At 41.7% G+C, this 14,047-nt stretch overlaps 1 protein-coding gene across 1 annotated transcript; it reads left to right on the forward strand.

The window, feature by feature from the left end:
• The first annotated feature begins 3,296 nt into the window (after positions 1–3,296).
• LOC131407235 (interferon-induced protein with tetratricopeptide repeats 2-like) lies at positions 3,297–9,945 on the forward strand. Its single transcript, XM_058543497.1, has 2 exons — positions 3,297–3,457; positions 7,178–9,945. Exons 1-2 carry the CDS (start codon positions 3,453–3,455, stop codon positions 8,577–8,579), a joined length of 1,407 nt encoding a protein of 468 aa, XP_058399480.1. The 5' UTR covers positions 3,297–3,452; the 3' UTR covers positions 8,580–9,945.
• The last annotated feature ends 4,102 nt before the right edge of the window (positions 9,946–14,047 follow it).

Genomic DNA, 14,047 nt, shown 5'->3' on the forward strand with positions numbered 1-14,047 from the left:
ATGTCCCAATAATAGCTTCATCCATTCCACGTGCTTTCCAGTTTTGAAGAGCTTTCCTCTCTGTTGTTAGATGTCTGAAAGTTTAATCTTGCGATCAGATTAGGAACTTCCGAAAGGCAGAGACAAGGGTTTTTATTTCATAGTGATAAATACCTGCCCTGACACTGAGGGGCAATTTTAGTCTGCATTGGTTGGCCTGGCATGAGTATGGAGGTCTCTGCCTGTAGCCCTTTAGTAAGTACAAAAGGAGTCTAAAGAAAGGTGCAAAGTGTGGTTGGAAGCTGTGAAAAACCCTAGAAGCTTTGCTCCCAAAGACCTGGTGAGGCAGCTGATAAGAGAGGTGGAAATATTCCTACTGTCAATTTAAAAAAAAGATCCGGAATTCATATACATTCAGAGAACACGTAAACATTCCCACACATTTCCTCTGACTACCCTTTCTGTCCCTTGTACCTTTATGTGGCCTTTTTTCACGTCTCTTTTACCTACCAATGCTTCCCTGATAATCTACTTCTAAAACTCTTTTTATTCTCAGACTCAAACATTGACAAATATTTGAGGCGTTCTTTGAGGGCACTAATGTTTTGAATAAATGCTCTCCTAAGGGATACTATCAACAGAGGTCCTATACGTTGGTCCTATCTGGGACCAACAAGGTAAAAAGAAAACCCCCACCTCATGGCAGAAGAGATCAGAATAAGAGAGTCAATGTCAAAAAGAACCTCCCAGAGGATGGAGTCAGGGATGTGGAGAATCACAGCAAGAGAGTTCCCATCAGAGAGCAGAATCAGGGTCTAAATAAGGAACTTCCACCATTGCCACCATTAGAGGATCTTCAAAATGCCTATCCAGCAGAATTTCATCATTGCTACCAACTTCTGACCTCGGAAGTGCCTAAATGTTCCCGTTTTTCAATTTGGACTGTGTATGATGGTTATCATGCCCCACCATTGCACGTGGCTCACATGAATTATCTAACTTTATCTAGTCTTTTAGTGTTTTTATCACCAGATCACAAGGACTCATACCCACACCAGTGGGGAGAACAGTGCATCGCCCAGAGATCCCTGACCATGAGCTGGTATAATGATTGCTTTGACTCTGGGTTGACTCCCTTGGGAAGGTCTGAGTATGCTCTGTGCTTGGGAAGGAGGATGCACTGTGGATATTTAGGGCCAGAGTAGGATACTGTGATAGAAAAAGCTCATGGCCCACCCAAACGAGTGCTCCCACTTTCATAGTATGAAGTGGTCATTGGCAGAGGGGCTTCCCAGTCTGAAACTACATTTCCCAACCTCCCTTGACATCTAAGTGGGCCAGGAATTGCTTGGCCCCACCCTTAGCATTTCTGATTCACTAGGTCTAGAATGGATCCTGAGAATTTGCATTTGTAGCAGGTTCCCAGATGATGCTGGTACTGCTGGTGGTTGATGACAATGTGAGAGGTCGTGTACTATACCACTTTGTAGCTGATACAGCCCCTCAAGGTGGCTTTCCTCATTCCAGGAACAGCAAATACAGAGTCTCCGTTAGTTAAGCTGAGACGGGGCCAGCCCTAGGTCTATATTCTAGGACACAGACACATAAATATTTGTAACAACCAGAGTAATCAGAACTGTCATTGAGTAAGTTTCATTTTTCTCAAAATAGAAATATTGCCAGGAAAAACCGGTTTTCCTTTCCAGTTTCTATTTTGCAAGCACACCGTGTACTCTCACAGTTGATACAACCCTATTGTCGTAGCATTATACGCAGGCACTGGCCATATAGATTTCTGAAGAGTAAATCGGTACCTTTAGGCACTTCAAAACTCAGTGACCATGTGCTTTCTCTGTGCTTCTCCCCAGCCAGTACCTTTGTTAGTAAGATGTAAACATTTCTATCCAATAGTTTTCCGGAATGCAAATTCCAAGAAACAAAACAAAACTCACAATTTTTCTAGTTTCCTATTTCAACATTTCTTGTACATCTAACATACATTTCTATAAATACATAATAGAATTTGTAAATAGAACTAGAACTTGTAACTCTTGAGTGAGACCTAAAAGTAAGGGTTTCCAACTGGGATGGTCTTAGCTGTGTATCCTAATAAAAGGGTAGAGGCTTGTCAGAAGCATAGCTTCTGCTTCCACCCTGCCCAAGGCAGAAAAACCCACAAGCAAGAATGCTCTCTCCAAGACGAATAACCCGCCTTACCAACCGCCGGTTTACTGGAGAGTATGTTTCACCTACACTCTGTGTAATTTCCTGACCTCAAAGACACCTGGTGCTATTATCTTTTTTCCCCTTGGGTTTATGTACATTGTAATCCCTTTGTGATCAAGGGGGTGAATAAGAAAAAAGCAAAGAAAGCACATTTCCCCTAACACAACAAGCCACTATGGCTGCAAATTGCAAGGTACTAGTGCTGAATACCAGGGTGACCCACGGAGATTTAAAATGTTATTGAACTCAAGGAAGCCAAGAATGCACAGAGATGTCAGGGATTGTTTGGCTCAGGTTAGTGGTCATGATGGATGACAACATCCATCATGTTAGAGGATCCAACACTGGATGTTGTCATTCAAATGTCAGAGGAGCTAAAGCTCTGGAAAAGGCAAACATCCAAAGTTTCCCTTCTGTCTCTTTGGGTAATGATTTTAGTTCTTAATTAGAATAAAAACTAATATTTACTTATGTCCACGCCTTATTCTAAGGTCATTTCATGTATTAATCTATTTGATCCTCACAACAGCACTATGAATCATCAGTAGTATTATCCCCATTTCTCAGGAGAAGAAAGTAGAGCACAGAGACTTCAATAATTTCCACAGTGTCACAGCATATAAATGGAGCCTAGTTTCAAATCCAGATAGACTGACATCAGAGCCCACAGTTCTAATCATATACTCATTCATTCAACAACTACTTTTTGAATGCCTGCCATGTGCCAAGTATTATTGCAGGGACTGGAGGTTCAGCAGTGAAAGAAACAGATGAAAAACCCCTACCCTGTGGAGCTTACACAACTGCTCCTTACAGTGGCTTGCAGGGTCACACTGGTGATAAGGGTGGGCAGGGTGAGGATGGGTTAACATTGCAACAATGAGGCAGAGTGCGTGGTAAATGTATGCTTCTCCGAGTTGGGCTCCATTGATGTCAGCTGATCTAAGACATTAATACAATTCACAAAGAGGAAGTTCTGAGTCACTGCACAGAGTGGGGGTAGGGGCACCAAATAGCTTACCTCTTATTCAGGATTCGTTTCCTCTTAGAGACCTGCCAATTTCACTTTCCAGTTTCCATTTCTCTTGCCTTATGTCAGTTGCAGGGGAAACAAAGCAAAGGAACTAGCTGATGCTTCTATATATAGGTCTCTTGAGCATTTATTTGAGGCAGAGGAGGAGGATTTCTGAAGAGCACAGTAGCCTGAACGGCGGCCTTTCAGAACAGCTGAGAAGTGCACGGCAATCATGAGGTAACAATTCTCCCTTCTCTGATTGTGTTGAAAATGTCTAATCAATCTTGATGTGGAAGGCAAATCCTAAACAGCTCTAATGAAGGCAAGTTCCTGAATTCTTTTGCTTTAGTGTTTGTTTATAGCCTTACCTCCTACCGGAGAAGCTGAGAGCTGAGGTCAGAAAGGAGGTAGGAAGGAAGGGGGCAGAGAGAGAGAAGATTAATCATGCAGGTGCTTCATTTAAAGATGGGGTCTGCAGACTAAGTCCACAGTCTAAAGATGTAGCTCCTGTAGACTGTCTCTCTTTTGTTTCTTATCGGAAAGGATTAAGTAAGGGGCTTTTAATAAGATTCTTATTTAACAAAAGATCTCTTTTTAGCAGATATTGTTAAAAATGTACTCAGGGTAGCAACCCTGCTTCAGGCTAAGGTGGATATTACGTTTAATGTGTTCATCATCTCAGATTTGTATTACGTCTCATAAAATGTATTCATTCATTCAACAGAAATGTATTTTACCCCAAAATTCCACTGATTGGCTAAAGTCCTCCTATCTGAATTATGAATTGGATATAGAGTGCTTAGAGAAAATAGTCCCCATCCTCTCACACCCAGAAACATAAGATTGCCCTGGGGAGGAAGTGTTAGCTCATTGGGGAGGAAGGGAGCTTTCTATTTTCTCCAGTTTGAGGGTAAGGATGCCTAAGCTTCAGTCCTGGGAGCTCCAGAATGCAGTGACACCAGCCTAGAGGACACTTACTTCCTAGAGAACACAGTGCCCTCCTTCTATAAGTTTCCTGATCTCTCTTCTAGAAATGATATTTTTTTCTGCTAGTCTGCATGTCTGCCTGATAGGAAAAAAAAAAAGATTTGAGGTATTTCCGGATGCCTGTTTTTATGGTAACTCAGAATCTTTAGAATCCTTGTTCCTAATTCTTACAATTTTAGCATGGTCTTCTCTTAGAATCTTTCCCATAATAATACAGACTGATCAAGCTCTCTTCTAATTTTCTTTGATTCTTTAGCTATAAGCATTGTCACCAGGCATTGCCCCTATGCTCTAAGACAGTGGTTCTCAAATTTGAGCATGCATAACAAACACCTGGAGAGCTTACAAGACAGATTCCTGGGCTCTAGCTCCTCCCCTAGATCTGATTTGGTAGTTCTGAGTTTGGATCCAAGGATGCGCATTTCTAACAGGCTCCTTGGTGGTGTTGGTACTGCTCTAAGACACTGTAGTGGCAGCATGAGACCTGAGCCTGGTGAACGGTGATACTGTGGCTTTCAACCAGACAAAAAGCAAGGGAAGAAATTGTTGTTGTGTAAACAGTTGGAACTTCTAGAGGCATCGGGAGCATAAGTCTCACAAGTCTGAGTCCAGGAATCAAGTATCTGGGACCAGCTTCTGATTTACCAGTGGAAACAAAAACCCATAATCACACAGTGAAATTGGATGCCTTTTGAATGGCTGCTCAAAGGGATTTTATGAGTGTATATATTAAATGTCTCTATCCTGCAAATACACAATTGATTATATGTTTTATATATTGGAGATAATTTCAACTGTATTCACTCTCTCTGTTTCTTTTATAAAATGAGAAAGGAGCTAAACAGCTTACGTGCTAAGGGAATCTTCCTGTAGCCTCACTGAGAAGGAAAATAGATCAGATTGGACATGAACTTTTCAAGGGGAGGCTCCTGTCATTACAATGCCAGATACCAAGCCAGGCACTCTCTTGGGCTCCCTGCCCCCCTCCCCCCATGTTATATCAAGAGGCTTAGACAGCCTGGCTCTTCACTGAGACCTGCCCAGGGCTTTGAAAGGACAGAGGGTCCCTTCCCTGACTGGAAACTCCTACCCATTTTCCATCCTATTTTTTGTTTATTCTACTTGAGGTAGTTAAATCTCCATTTGTTTCAAGTAACAGATATGCCCAGGAACTGATTTCAAGTTCCTAGAATGGCTGACAGGACCCATGGACTATAGCAACCCCAGGAGGACTAGAATAGAGCACTGGAGAGCTTGAGGGTTCCAGACTCTGTGTCTTCTCCATGTGCATCTGGGTCACTCACTCGCAGCATATATTACAGAATATGGTCACCATCAGACCCCAGCGTGCACAGTACTCTTCATAACATGTGAAAACTGGCTCCAGCTCCCTCACTACCTCTCAGTTCCATTTCCAGCTTTCACTCAAGTTTGGGTGCCCAGCCCTGGTCCAATCAAATTAGGTGGTGGGAGGGGGCTATAAAAAGTGAAAGATAGGGGGCAGGAAGAAAATGTCCAAATACTTTGGACAAGTGTTTCAAAAGTGAGCCTTGCCACATTACATGACTTCAGAGATATCTATTGGTTCTCTATGTCATAATCCATAATATTTAGAATATCAGCTCCTGATAAAAGAGCTAATTCATATATGCCATGAAGAAAAATTTTTTAAGTAAGAAAAAGCTACATTTCAGAGTTTCTAACACATAGGCAATGTAGAGAAACACTTTTGGGCAATTAATGATTTTTAACCTACTCATCTCTAAAGTTATTCAAGATAGGCTTTTTGTTTATTTGTCTGTTTGCTGTTTCTATTTGGTTAGTTTTGCTTATTTGTTTATTTATTTATTTATCTATTTTGAGGACGAACACTAGAGAGAATGGAAAATCTTTCCAGAAGAGTTGTAGGGGCACCCTAAGGGAAAAAGACCATTTTCCACAAGAAAAGATGCTAGCTGTCTTGTGGGCCTCCTCCTGTAGCCACACTTCTAACCCCCTGTTACGAAAGCAAACCGCAAGAGAGGAAAAATAAAATTTCAAAAGAAAATTAAAGCAACAAATGCAAAATTATTAATAGATCACCTCAACGAGACATGTTAAAAACAGAAATCACCAGTCTAAGAAGTAGAGGTGGGGAGGAGGGGAGGAAAAAATGATTATATTTTATTCCAAAATGAAAGTTTAAGACACTGCTAACATATATAATAATAATAAAGTTAAGAGGCAGAATAATACAAAAGCAGGGGAAATGAGTAAAAATTAAGAATGGTTGAAATTAAGATTTAAATGGTTAAGATGGAAAAGTTCAGAAAAAATGAGAACATAGAATGTCAAAATAATAAAAAGACAAAACAAAACCAAATTGATAGCAAAATTTGGAAAAACAAAAATAATCAATTCAGGATATATGAAAAGCACAAATAATTAGACAGGACATAGAAACTAATAAAGATTTAAACAGACAAATTAAGGAGAACTAAGGAATTAAAAATATAGAAGATAAAATGGAGTTGAATTTCAGAGGGATAACAAGAGATTAAAATCAGAATGGCAAACCATTAAAAGAGTAGAAAATTTTACAACTAAAATTTCAAAATACAAAAGTAATTCTAGGTAAAAATGAAGAACAGAAACAAAAAGCAAGTAAATAGAATTACTGCTTAAACATCGCATAAAATCCAACCTCCGCTAAAATCAGTTGCCATAGATTTGGCAGCCCCTGCAGAGGCCGACACAAGCAGAGAGCGGAGGACCAGCGCCACCTCACAAACACTGCCTTATTCCAGAAAACCTAGCCCCAGGCTCAGAGACCTGCCCACTCCTTCTCCCTAACTCTTCTGCTGCCCATAGTTACCCAATGCCTGCTTCCCCCAGCATATAACACACACACCAAAATACAGAAAGAAAAAAAAAGAATTGGTAAATCTGTGCTATTTCTCAAAATGTCCATCTTTGTGTTTTCCCCTATAGTGAGACCACAAAGAACTCCTTGGAGAGCAGCCTACGGCAACTAAAATGCCATTTCACCTGGAACTTGTTAGAGGGAGAAAATTCCTTGGATGATTTTGAAGACAGAGTGTGTAACCAGATTGAGTTCCAGAACAATGAATTCAAAGCTACAATGTACAACATATTGGCCTACATAAAACACCACAGAGGCCAAAATGAGGCAGCCCTGGAAAGCTTACAACAGGCTGAAGAGTTAATCCAGCAAGAGCATGCTGACCAAGCAGAAATCAGAAGTCTGGTCACCTGGGGAAACTATGCCTGGGTCTACTATCACATGGGCAGACTCGCAGAAGCTCAAATTTATGTAGACAAGGTAAAACAAGTGTGCGAGAAGTTTTCCAGCCACTATAGAATTGAGAGACCTGAAATAGATTGTGAGGAAGGGTGGTCACGGTTCAAGTGTGGAGGAAACCAAAATGAAAGGGCAAAGGTGTGTTTTCAGAAGGCTCTGGAAAAGAACCCAAAGAATCCAGAAGTCATCTGTGGACTGGCAATTGCGAGCTACCGTCTAGATAACCGGCCACCGCCTCAGAATCCCATTGACCCTCTGAGGCAAGCCATTCGGCTGAATCCTGACAACCAATATGTTAAAGTCCTCCTGGCTCTGAAACTTCACAAGATGAGTGAAGAAGGTGAAGGAGAGAGGTTAGTGGAAGAAGCTTTGGAGAAAGCCCCGCATGCAACAGATGTGCTTCGCAGTGCAGCAAAGCTCTATCGAAGCAAAGGTGCCCTGGACAAAGCTATAGAACTGCTTAGAAAGGCTCTAGAACGCATGCCAAACAATGCCCACCTGCATTACCATATTGGGTGCTGCTATAGGGCAAAAGTCCTCCAAATACAGAAGGTAGGAGAGAATGAAACGTATAGGAAAAGAGAGAAGGTACAGGAACTAATAGGACAAGCTGTGGCTCATTTAAAGAGAGCTGATGAGATCAATGGAAATCTCCCCGATGCCTGCTCCTACCTTGCCTGCTTCTATGCACAAGCAGGTCAGTATGAGGAAGCAGAGTATTACTTCCAAAAAGAATTCAGCAAAGAGCTGACTCCTGTAGCCAAACAAGTGCTCCATCTGCGATATGGCAACTTTCAGCGGTACCAAATGAAGTGTGAAGACAAGGCCATCCTCCATTTTATAGAGGGTGTGAAAATAAACCAGGAGTCCAAGGAGAAAGAAAAGATGAAAGACAAGCTGAAAAAAATTGCCCAGGGTAGACTTTCTAGAAATGGAGCAGATTCTGAGGCTTTGTCTCTCTTGGCGTTTCTTCAGGAGGTGAACGGAGAATCGGGGCAAGCAGGTGAAAATTCTGAGGGGGCTTTGGACTCTGGAGGCCTCTTCCCTTCAGCATCTTTAGCTGAGGAATGAGGAACTGGGACATGGTGCCCTCAGGGCTACTGCTGGAAGGGAGCTGAAACCCCGCCAGCAAGTTGGTATTCAAAATATTAACAACTGGGGTGGCATAGGCATGGACTAAGACACTGGCCACCGGACTGGATCAGGGATATGGAGAACATTACCAGGCCAAGTGTTAGCACTTGAATTGCTCAGGGCGTTCTGGGAGAGGCACTAGATTGGGACAGGTCCTGGGGCTTGGTAAGGGGGCTATTTCCCAGTGGACTTCTTGGGACCAGTTTGCACGGGGACATTTGCTTAGTCACCCCCCACGCGTGGGGTTTGTTTCTATGTTGATAGAAAGCAGCCAGATTGCTCACATCGGTAACACTGTGGTCCATTTTTGCAATGTTTTTCCATCCTTAGAGTCATTTTAGATCCTCCACAGTTCGGCCCTGCATAGACACAAATGTCCTGTGTCCATCCAAAGGCTAGGGGACCAAAGCTTAGATGGGACTGGGTGTCCCCTCTCTCTGACATCTGCCTTCTTCCCCCTCCTCCTCCTCACACAATCCTCAATCTAGACTCCCCTACACAACATGGGTTCAATTGTCTCATTAACTGAGGTGGGAACATAGTTTGAAAATAAGAGCAGAGAACAGGTCAAATCTGGAAGGAACACAGTTAGGAGAAGCAATGAGGTCCAGCCAATCACAGTACCATTTTTCAGGAGCCACACGGGGAAATTTCACCTCTTCTCTGCCCTCCCTAGAATCATAATACAGCAGGTGAAGAACAAAGAAAAGGATTCAAATCTTCCGGGAAACTACAAAATTCATGATAGGCTTGAGGCAAATGGGATTTTCTAGGTAAATACTGCATAGCCTGCAACATCAAGGTCGGTGTGAACCCAAACAGAGTCAGCTGACCCAGCATGATATCAGCAGCCACCCTCTGGGTTGCAAAATGTTTGCCTCTTAGAATTAGCTTAGATTTAAATGGTAGTTACCAGGGCCTGAGGGGTGGGGGAATGGGAGAGATGTTTAAGGGTACAAACTTGCAACTAGGAGATAAATAAGACCTGGAGATCTAATGCACAGTACAGTGATTACAGCCACACTGTTGTATTATAATCATGAAACTTCCTAAGCGATGAGATCTTAATTATTCCCACCACAAAAAAGAGAAGAGAAATATACGGCATAATAGAGGACCTAACTATCGCTACAATGACAATCATATTATAATACATAAACGCATCAAATCAACATGTTGTAACCTTAAAATTACACAATGTTATATGTCAAGTATATTTCAATAAATTTAAGTAGATATTAACATTTTATTAAGCAATTAAAACATTATACTATAAAATTCAAGGTGTTTGTAAATTAAAAATTCCAACTACTATCATACAGTTTTATCTCATTTTCTGTTTCTATTATAAAGTGTTGTGTGCACTGGAGATCATCAGTATGTACAGTATGGATTTCTGAAACAAAGTCATAGATTCCATTAACAAATAACTTACATGTGATGGACCATAAATGGTGTCCTGGATTTTCTGAAATTTTGCTGTACCTTAAGTCTTCCAGACTCAGCTACTGATGAATGAAATGTTACACTGGGTACGAACTGGCTCCGTATAACCCAGACTGGTCTACCATCTTAACCACTGAATAGAACAAATAATTTTGTCTACAACCTTAAGAGTGCAGGGCTACAGCTTACACGCCGACCTACACCATCATGCACCCCCATGCACACAAACACCCTGTCCCCACACTGATAGTGGGTGGGCTGCTGCCTCTCTCTGTTAAATCTTGTTAACATCTTGTGCTTCTGTCCACATTCTCTGTCCTCTTCTGACCTCCGAAATGAGAAGTGAGCAAGTGTGGCCCATTCTGTTATATGCCCCATTCTGGAGGCAATCTAAATGCATGTTGCAGAGTTCTCCCTATTGAGTACAAAATAGAGACACAAAACCCTGAAGTCACTCTTGTTTTTCAAGAGGGCTCTGGTGGAAAACATAATTCACACCAGTTGCAAAGGTAGACTCGATGCTTTGGATTGAATTGGACAAGTGTCCGTCTCAGAGGAAGGTTTAGCTCACTTTGCCTGAGTAACTTATTATTGGAGCTGGTGCCTGGGGAGGAAAACTAGGAATGTTCTGAGTGGAAAGTAAGATGGGCAGGTACACTGACCCTGAGAGAGGACCACCTGCACCTGTAGAGGGCTAAAGAAGGTACACCAAGTGTATGTAATCTTGTCCCTACATGTAATGCCACCCAAACCCTTGCTGGAACAGGACCCTGAAAGGAAAAAGGAGGAAAGGGTAGGGACGAGATATATGATATATTATACTTGATATTTAATCGAGGACTTAAAGCTAACAAAATTGATTGGAAAACAATAAAGAAAATTATGTATCTAGCTCATGTTTCCTGAAATCTCTCTATCAGGGATAAGAAATGAGCCATATTAATTGGAATGACTGGAATTCCCTGGCTCTTAACCACATCGCCCAGTGCAGGACATTTGACTCCCCTCATATCCTCACCCAGGTAAATAACAAGCCCCCAACAGGCATCTCCTAGGTGTCGATGAACAAGTCTGTCAGAATCATCTGATGACATCTGCTGTTGGTATTGCTCCAGCACCCACACCCATCAATGTCCTCTGCCCACAAAACTGCTGCAATATATCTCATCATTCTCTGTATTTGATTGCCACCTGGAGAGTACCGACATCCCTGCCAAAGATGCTCTCAAGCATATCAGCGCCCATGAAGGAGGGAGGAGCATTTCTCTCATTCCTGTCAGGGTTCCAATTAGTACTAATTATTTCTCAGCCTCAGCGTCCTCAGTGCAAGATTCACCAGCCTCTGATAGTAGCCCCTTTTCCATAGAGCTCAAACATAGTCCCTGGGGGCAGCCGACCTTGAGCCAGGCTCTACTTTCATCTTTCCTCTCACCTCATGTCAACTGACTGCACAATCTGCATCCAGTAGGACCAGAAGCATGGAAGTGTTAGAATCCTGAAGGTAAACACAAATAAGACTGTGCTAGGATCCTTACCACGTGCACCACCAAACCTTGAGGCCAACCTGGGAAATGTGGGTTTCAGCTAGAGACCATATACTCCTGTTTCCTCCCTTCCTCCACTACTTCCCCCATCATTTATTTTGGGGACGGGAGTAACTTAATTTGACTAATTAGAAATTGTCCGTATGATTTACAGTGCAGCTGCCTCCTTGCTGGTAATCTACACCTTCTTGGGAGGCTGCAAACAGGGAAACGGACCAAAATCCTTAATGTAAACTGGCACAGTGACTTGGGAAAACAGTCTGGCACTTCCTCAAATGGTTAAACATAGTTACCATATGACACAGCAATTCCATTCCTAGGTATATACCCAAAGAGAAATGAAAACATATTCACATAAACTTGTATCTGAATGTTCAGAGCAGCATTATTCATACAAGTCAAAAGTGGATCCATCAACCAATGAATTGATATATTAAATTAGGTATATTCATACAATGGAATATTATTTGCTAATACAAAAAAATGAAGTACTTACTGATACATGCTCCAACAAAGATGAACCTTGAAAACATGAGGCTAAATGAAAGAAGCCAGGCACAAAAGGTCACGTATTAGATGATTCTATTCATAGGAAATGTCCGGAGTAGGCAAATTTATAGAAACAGGAAGTAGATTAGTGTTTGTCTAGGGCTGGGAGACATGGGAGGATAGGAGGTGATAACAAACGGGTGTGGGGTTTCTTTTGGGGGTAATGAGAATGTTCTAAAACTGATAACGGTGACAGTTCACAGCTCTGTGAAATGCTGAAAGCTATTGAATTGTACACTTTAAATGGGTGAATTGTATGGTATGTGATTATATTTCAATATAACCATTTAGAAAAAAGAAGGAGCACTCTTGTTTCAAGTATATATAGAAAGCAAGAAAGCAAGCTTTTCTTTCATCGTCTTTTTTTGTGTGTGTGAGGAAGATCAGCGCTGTGTTAACATCTGCCAATCCTTCTCTCTCTCTCTTTTTTTTTTTTTCCTGAGGACGACTGGCCCTGGGCTAACATCCGTGCCCATCTTCCTCCACTTTATATGGGACGCTGCCACAGCATGGATTGCCAAGCGGTGCGTCCGTGCGAGCCCAGGATCCGAACCGGCGAACCCCGGGCCGCTGCAATGGAGCACACGCACTTCACCGCTTGCGCCACCTGGCCGGCCCCTCATCTCCTATTTTTCACTCTAAGTTTGTTTGCATTGCATTGTGCCCTTCTTCTCACTAGCATTTTCAATACTCTCATTGCTTTTACACTCAACAGATATGTTAGAGAAATTCTGTATTCTATTTTCTGAACAGAGTATCGGTATGAAAATCTGGTCCCCCATGATTTTATTTTTAAATACCCATACCCAGGAACTATTCATCAGCCAATTCCCACAAAGGAAGAGTCCAAATGCAGAAGAAAATTTGACTCAATGTGTAAATCTAAATCTACATGTGCACAGATTTAGAGTACTATGAATTTCTCAACATGCAGAATGTTATTGAAACACCACATGCAACTGTTGCAAATACCATGCTAATTCATGTGTACTTCTTGAGCCAGGAGTTAGAACTAGAAGAGTAGCAAAAAAAAAATGGGCAGCTGGTGCTACTGTACTGGAAAATAATTCTTCATTAGGCAAGAATCTATTACATTCAGATTGAAAAGAAGGCTTTGACCAGCGCAGTAAATTTTCCTTATCTCTGATCTAACCACTTCTGTTGCTCAGATCTCTGCACTCCAAGCAGTGTCTGTCTCTAAAACCCGCATCCTCACAACACAGAAACTTTCATGACACAATTTCTTTTTGTTTTGAGGTGAGAAGTCAAGAGATAGAGATACGTTTTCCCTGCGCTGGATGTTCAGGGTTTCAAGTCCAACTGTGCCAGGATTAAGCAACGGACTCTGAGCAAGAGAGATGCCATGTGTTCTTTTAAAAATTTACATGTTTTTGTGTCTGTGATATGTGGTGCCCCTAAAGTACAAGACCACTGGTAGGGGTTCCCCTTACCTGGGTGTAAGGGTGGTATTTATACCTTTTATAGTATCACAGTATTTATACCTTTTAGCAAGGTATGTCACTTTATTACTTCCAGGATAAATTGTGAAGGAAGACAGCCCATCAGAATTACAGATTTTTCCAAGTTGCATGTTACTTTCAATGGACATAACAACCTCTAACCTTAACGTATATTATGATACTCCAGCTGATGGAAAAACCACGTGTCAGTTTTGTTACACAGGAGTCTCTTCTTTCTGCAGCTTCAGAATGGATACAGCCTTTCTCCTACCTAACTGACAATTACTTCATCATCAACTCAGCTATGAAAACAGTATGAAAACTATACTCCCTGGGTTTTTATGGATGTTTACATCATGGCTAGGAAGTTTTAAAAAAATGGAAAAGGAATCTCTCAGGGTAATAT

The sequence above is a fragment of the Diceros bicornis genome, chromosome 6 (assembly GCF_020826845.1).
Source record: "Diceros bicornis minor isolate mBicDic1 chromosome 6, mDicBic1.mat.cur, whole genome shotgun sequence".
In the NCBI taxonomy this organism is placed as follows: Eukaryota; Metazoa; Chordata; class Mammalia; order Perissodactyla; family Rhinocerotidae; genus Diceros; species Diceros bicornis.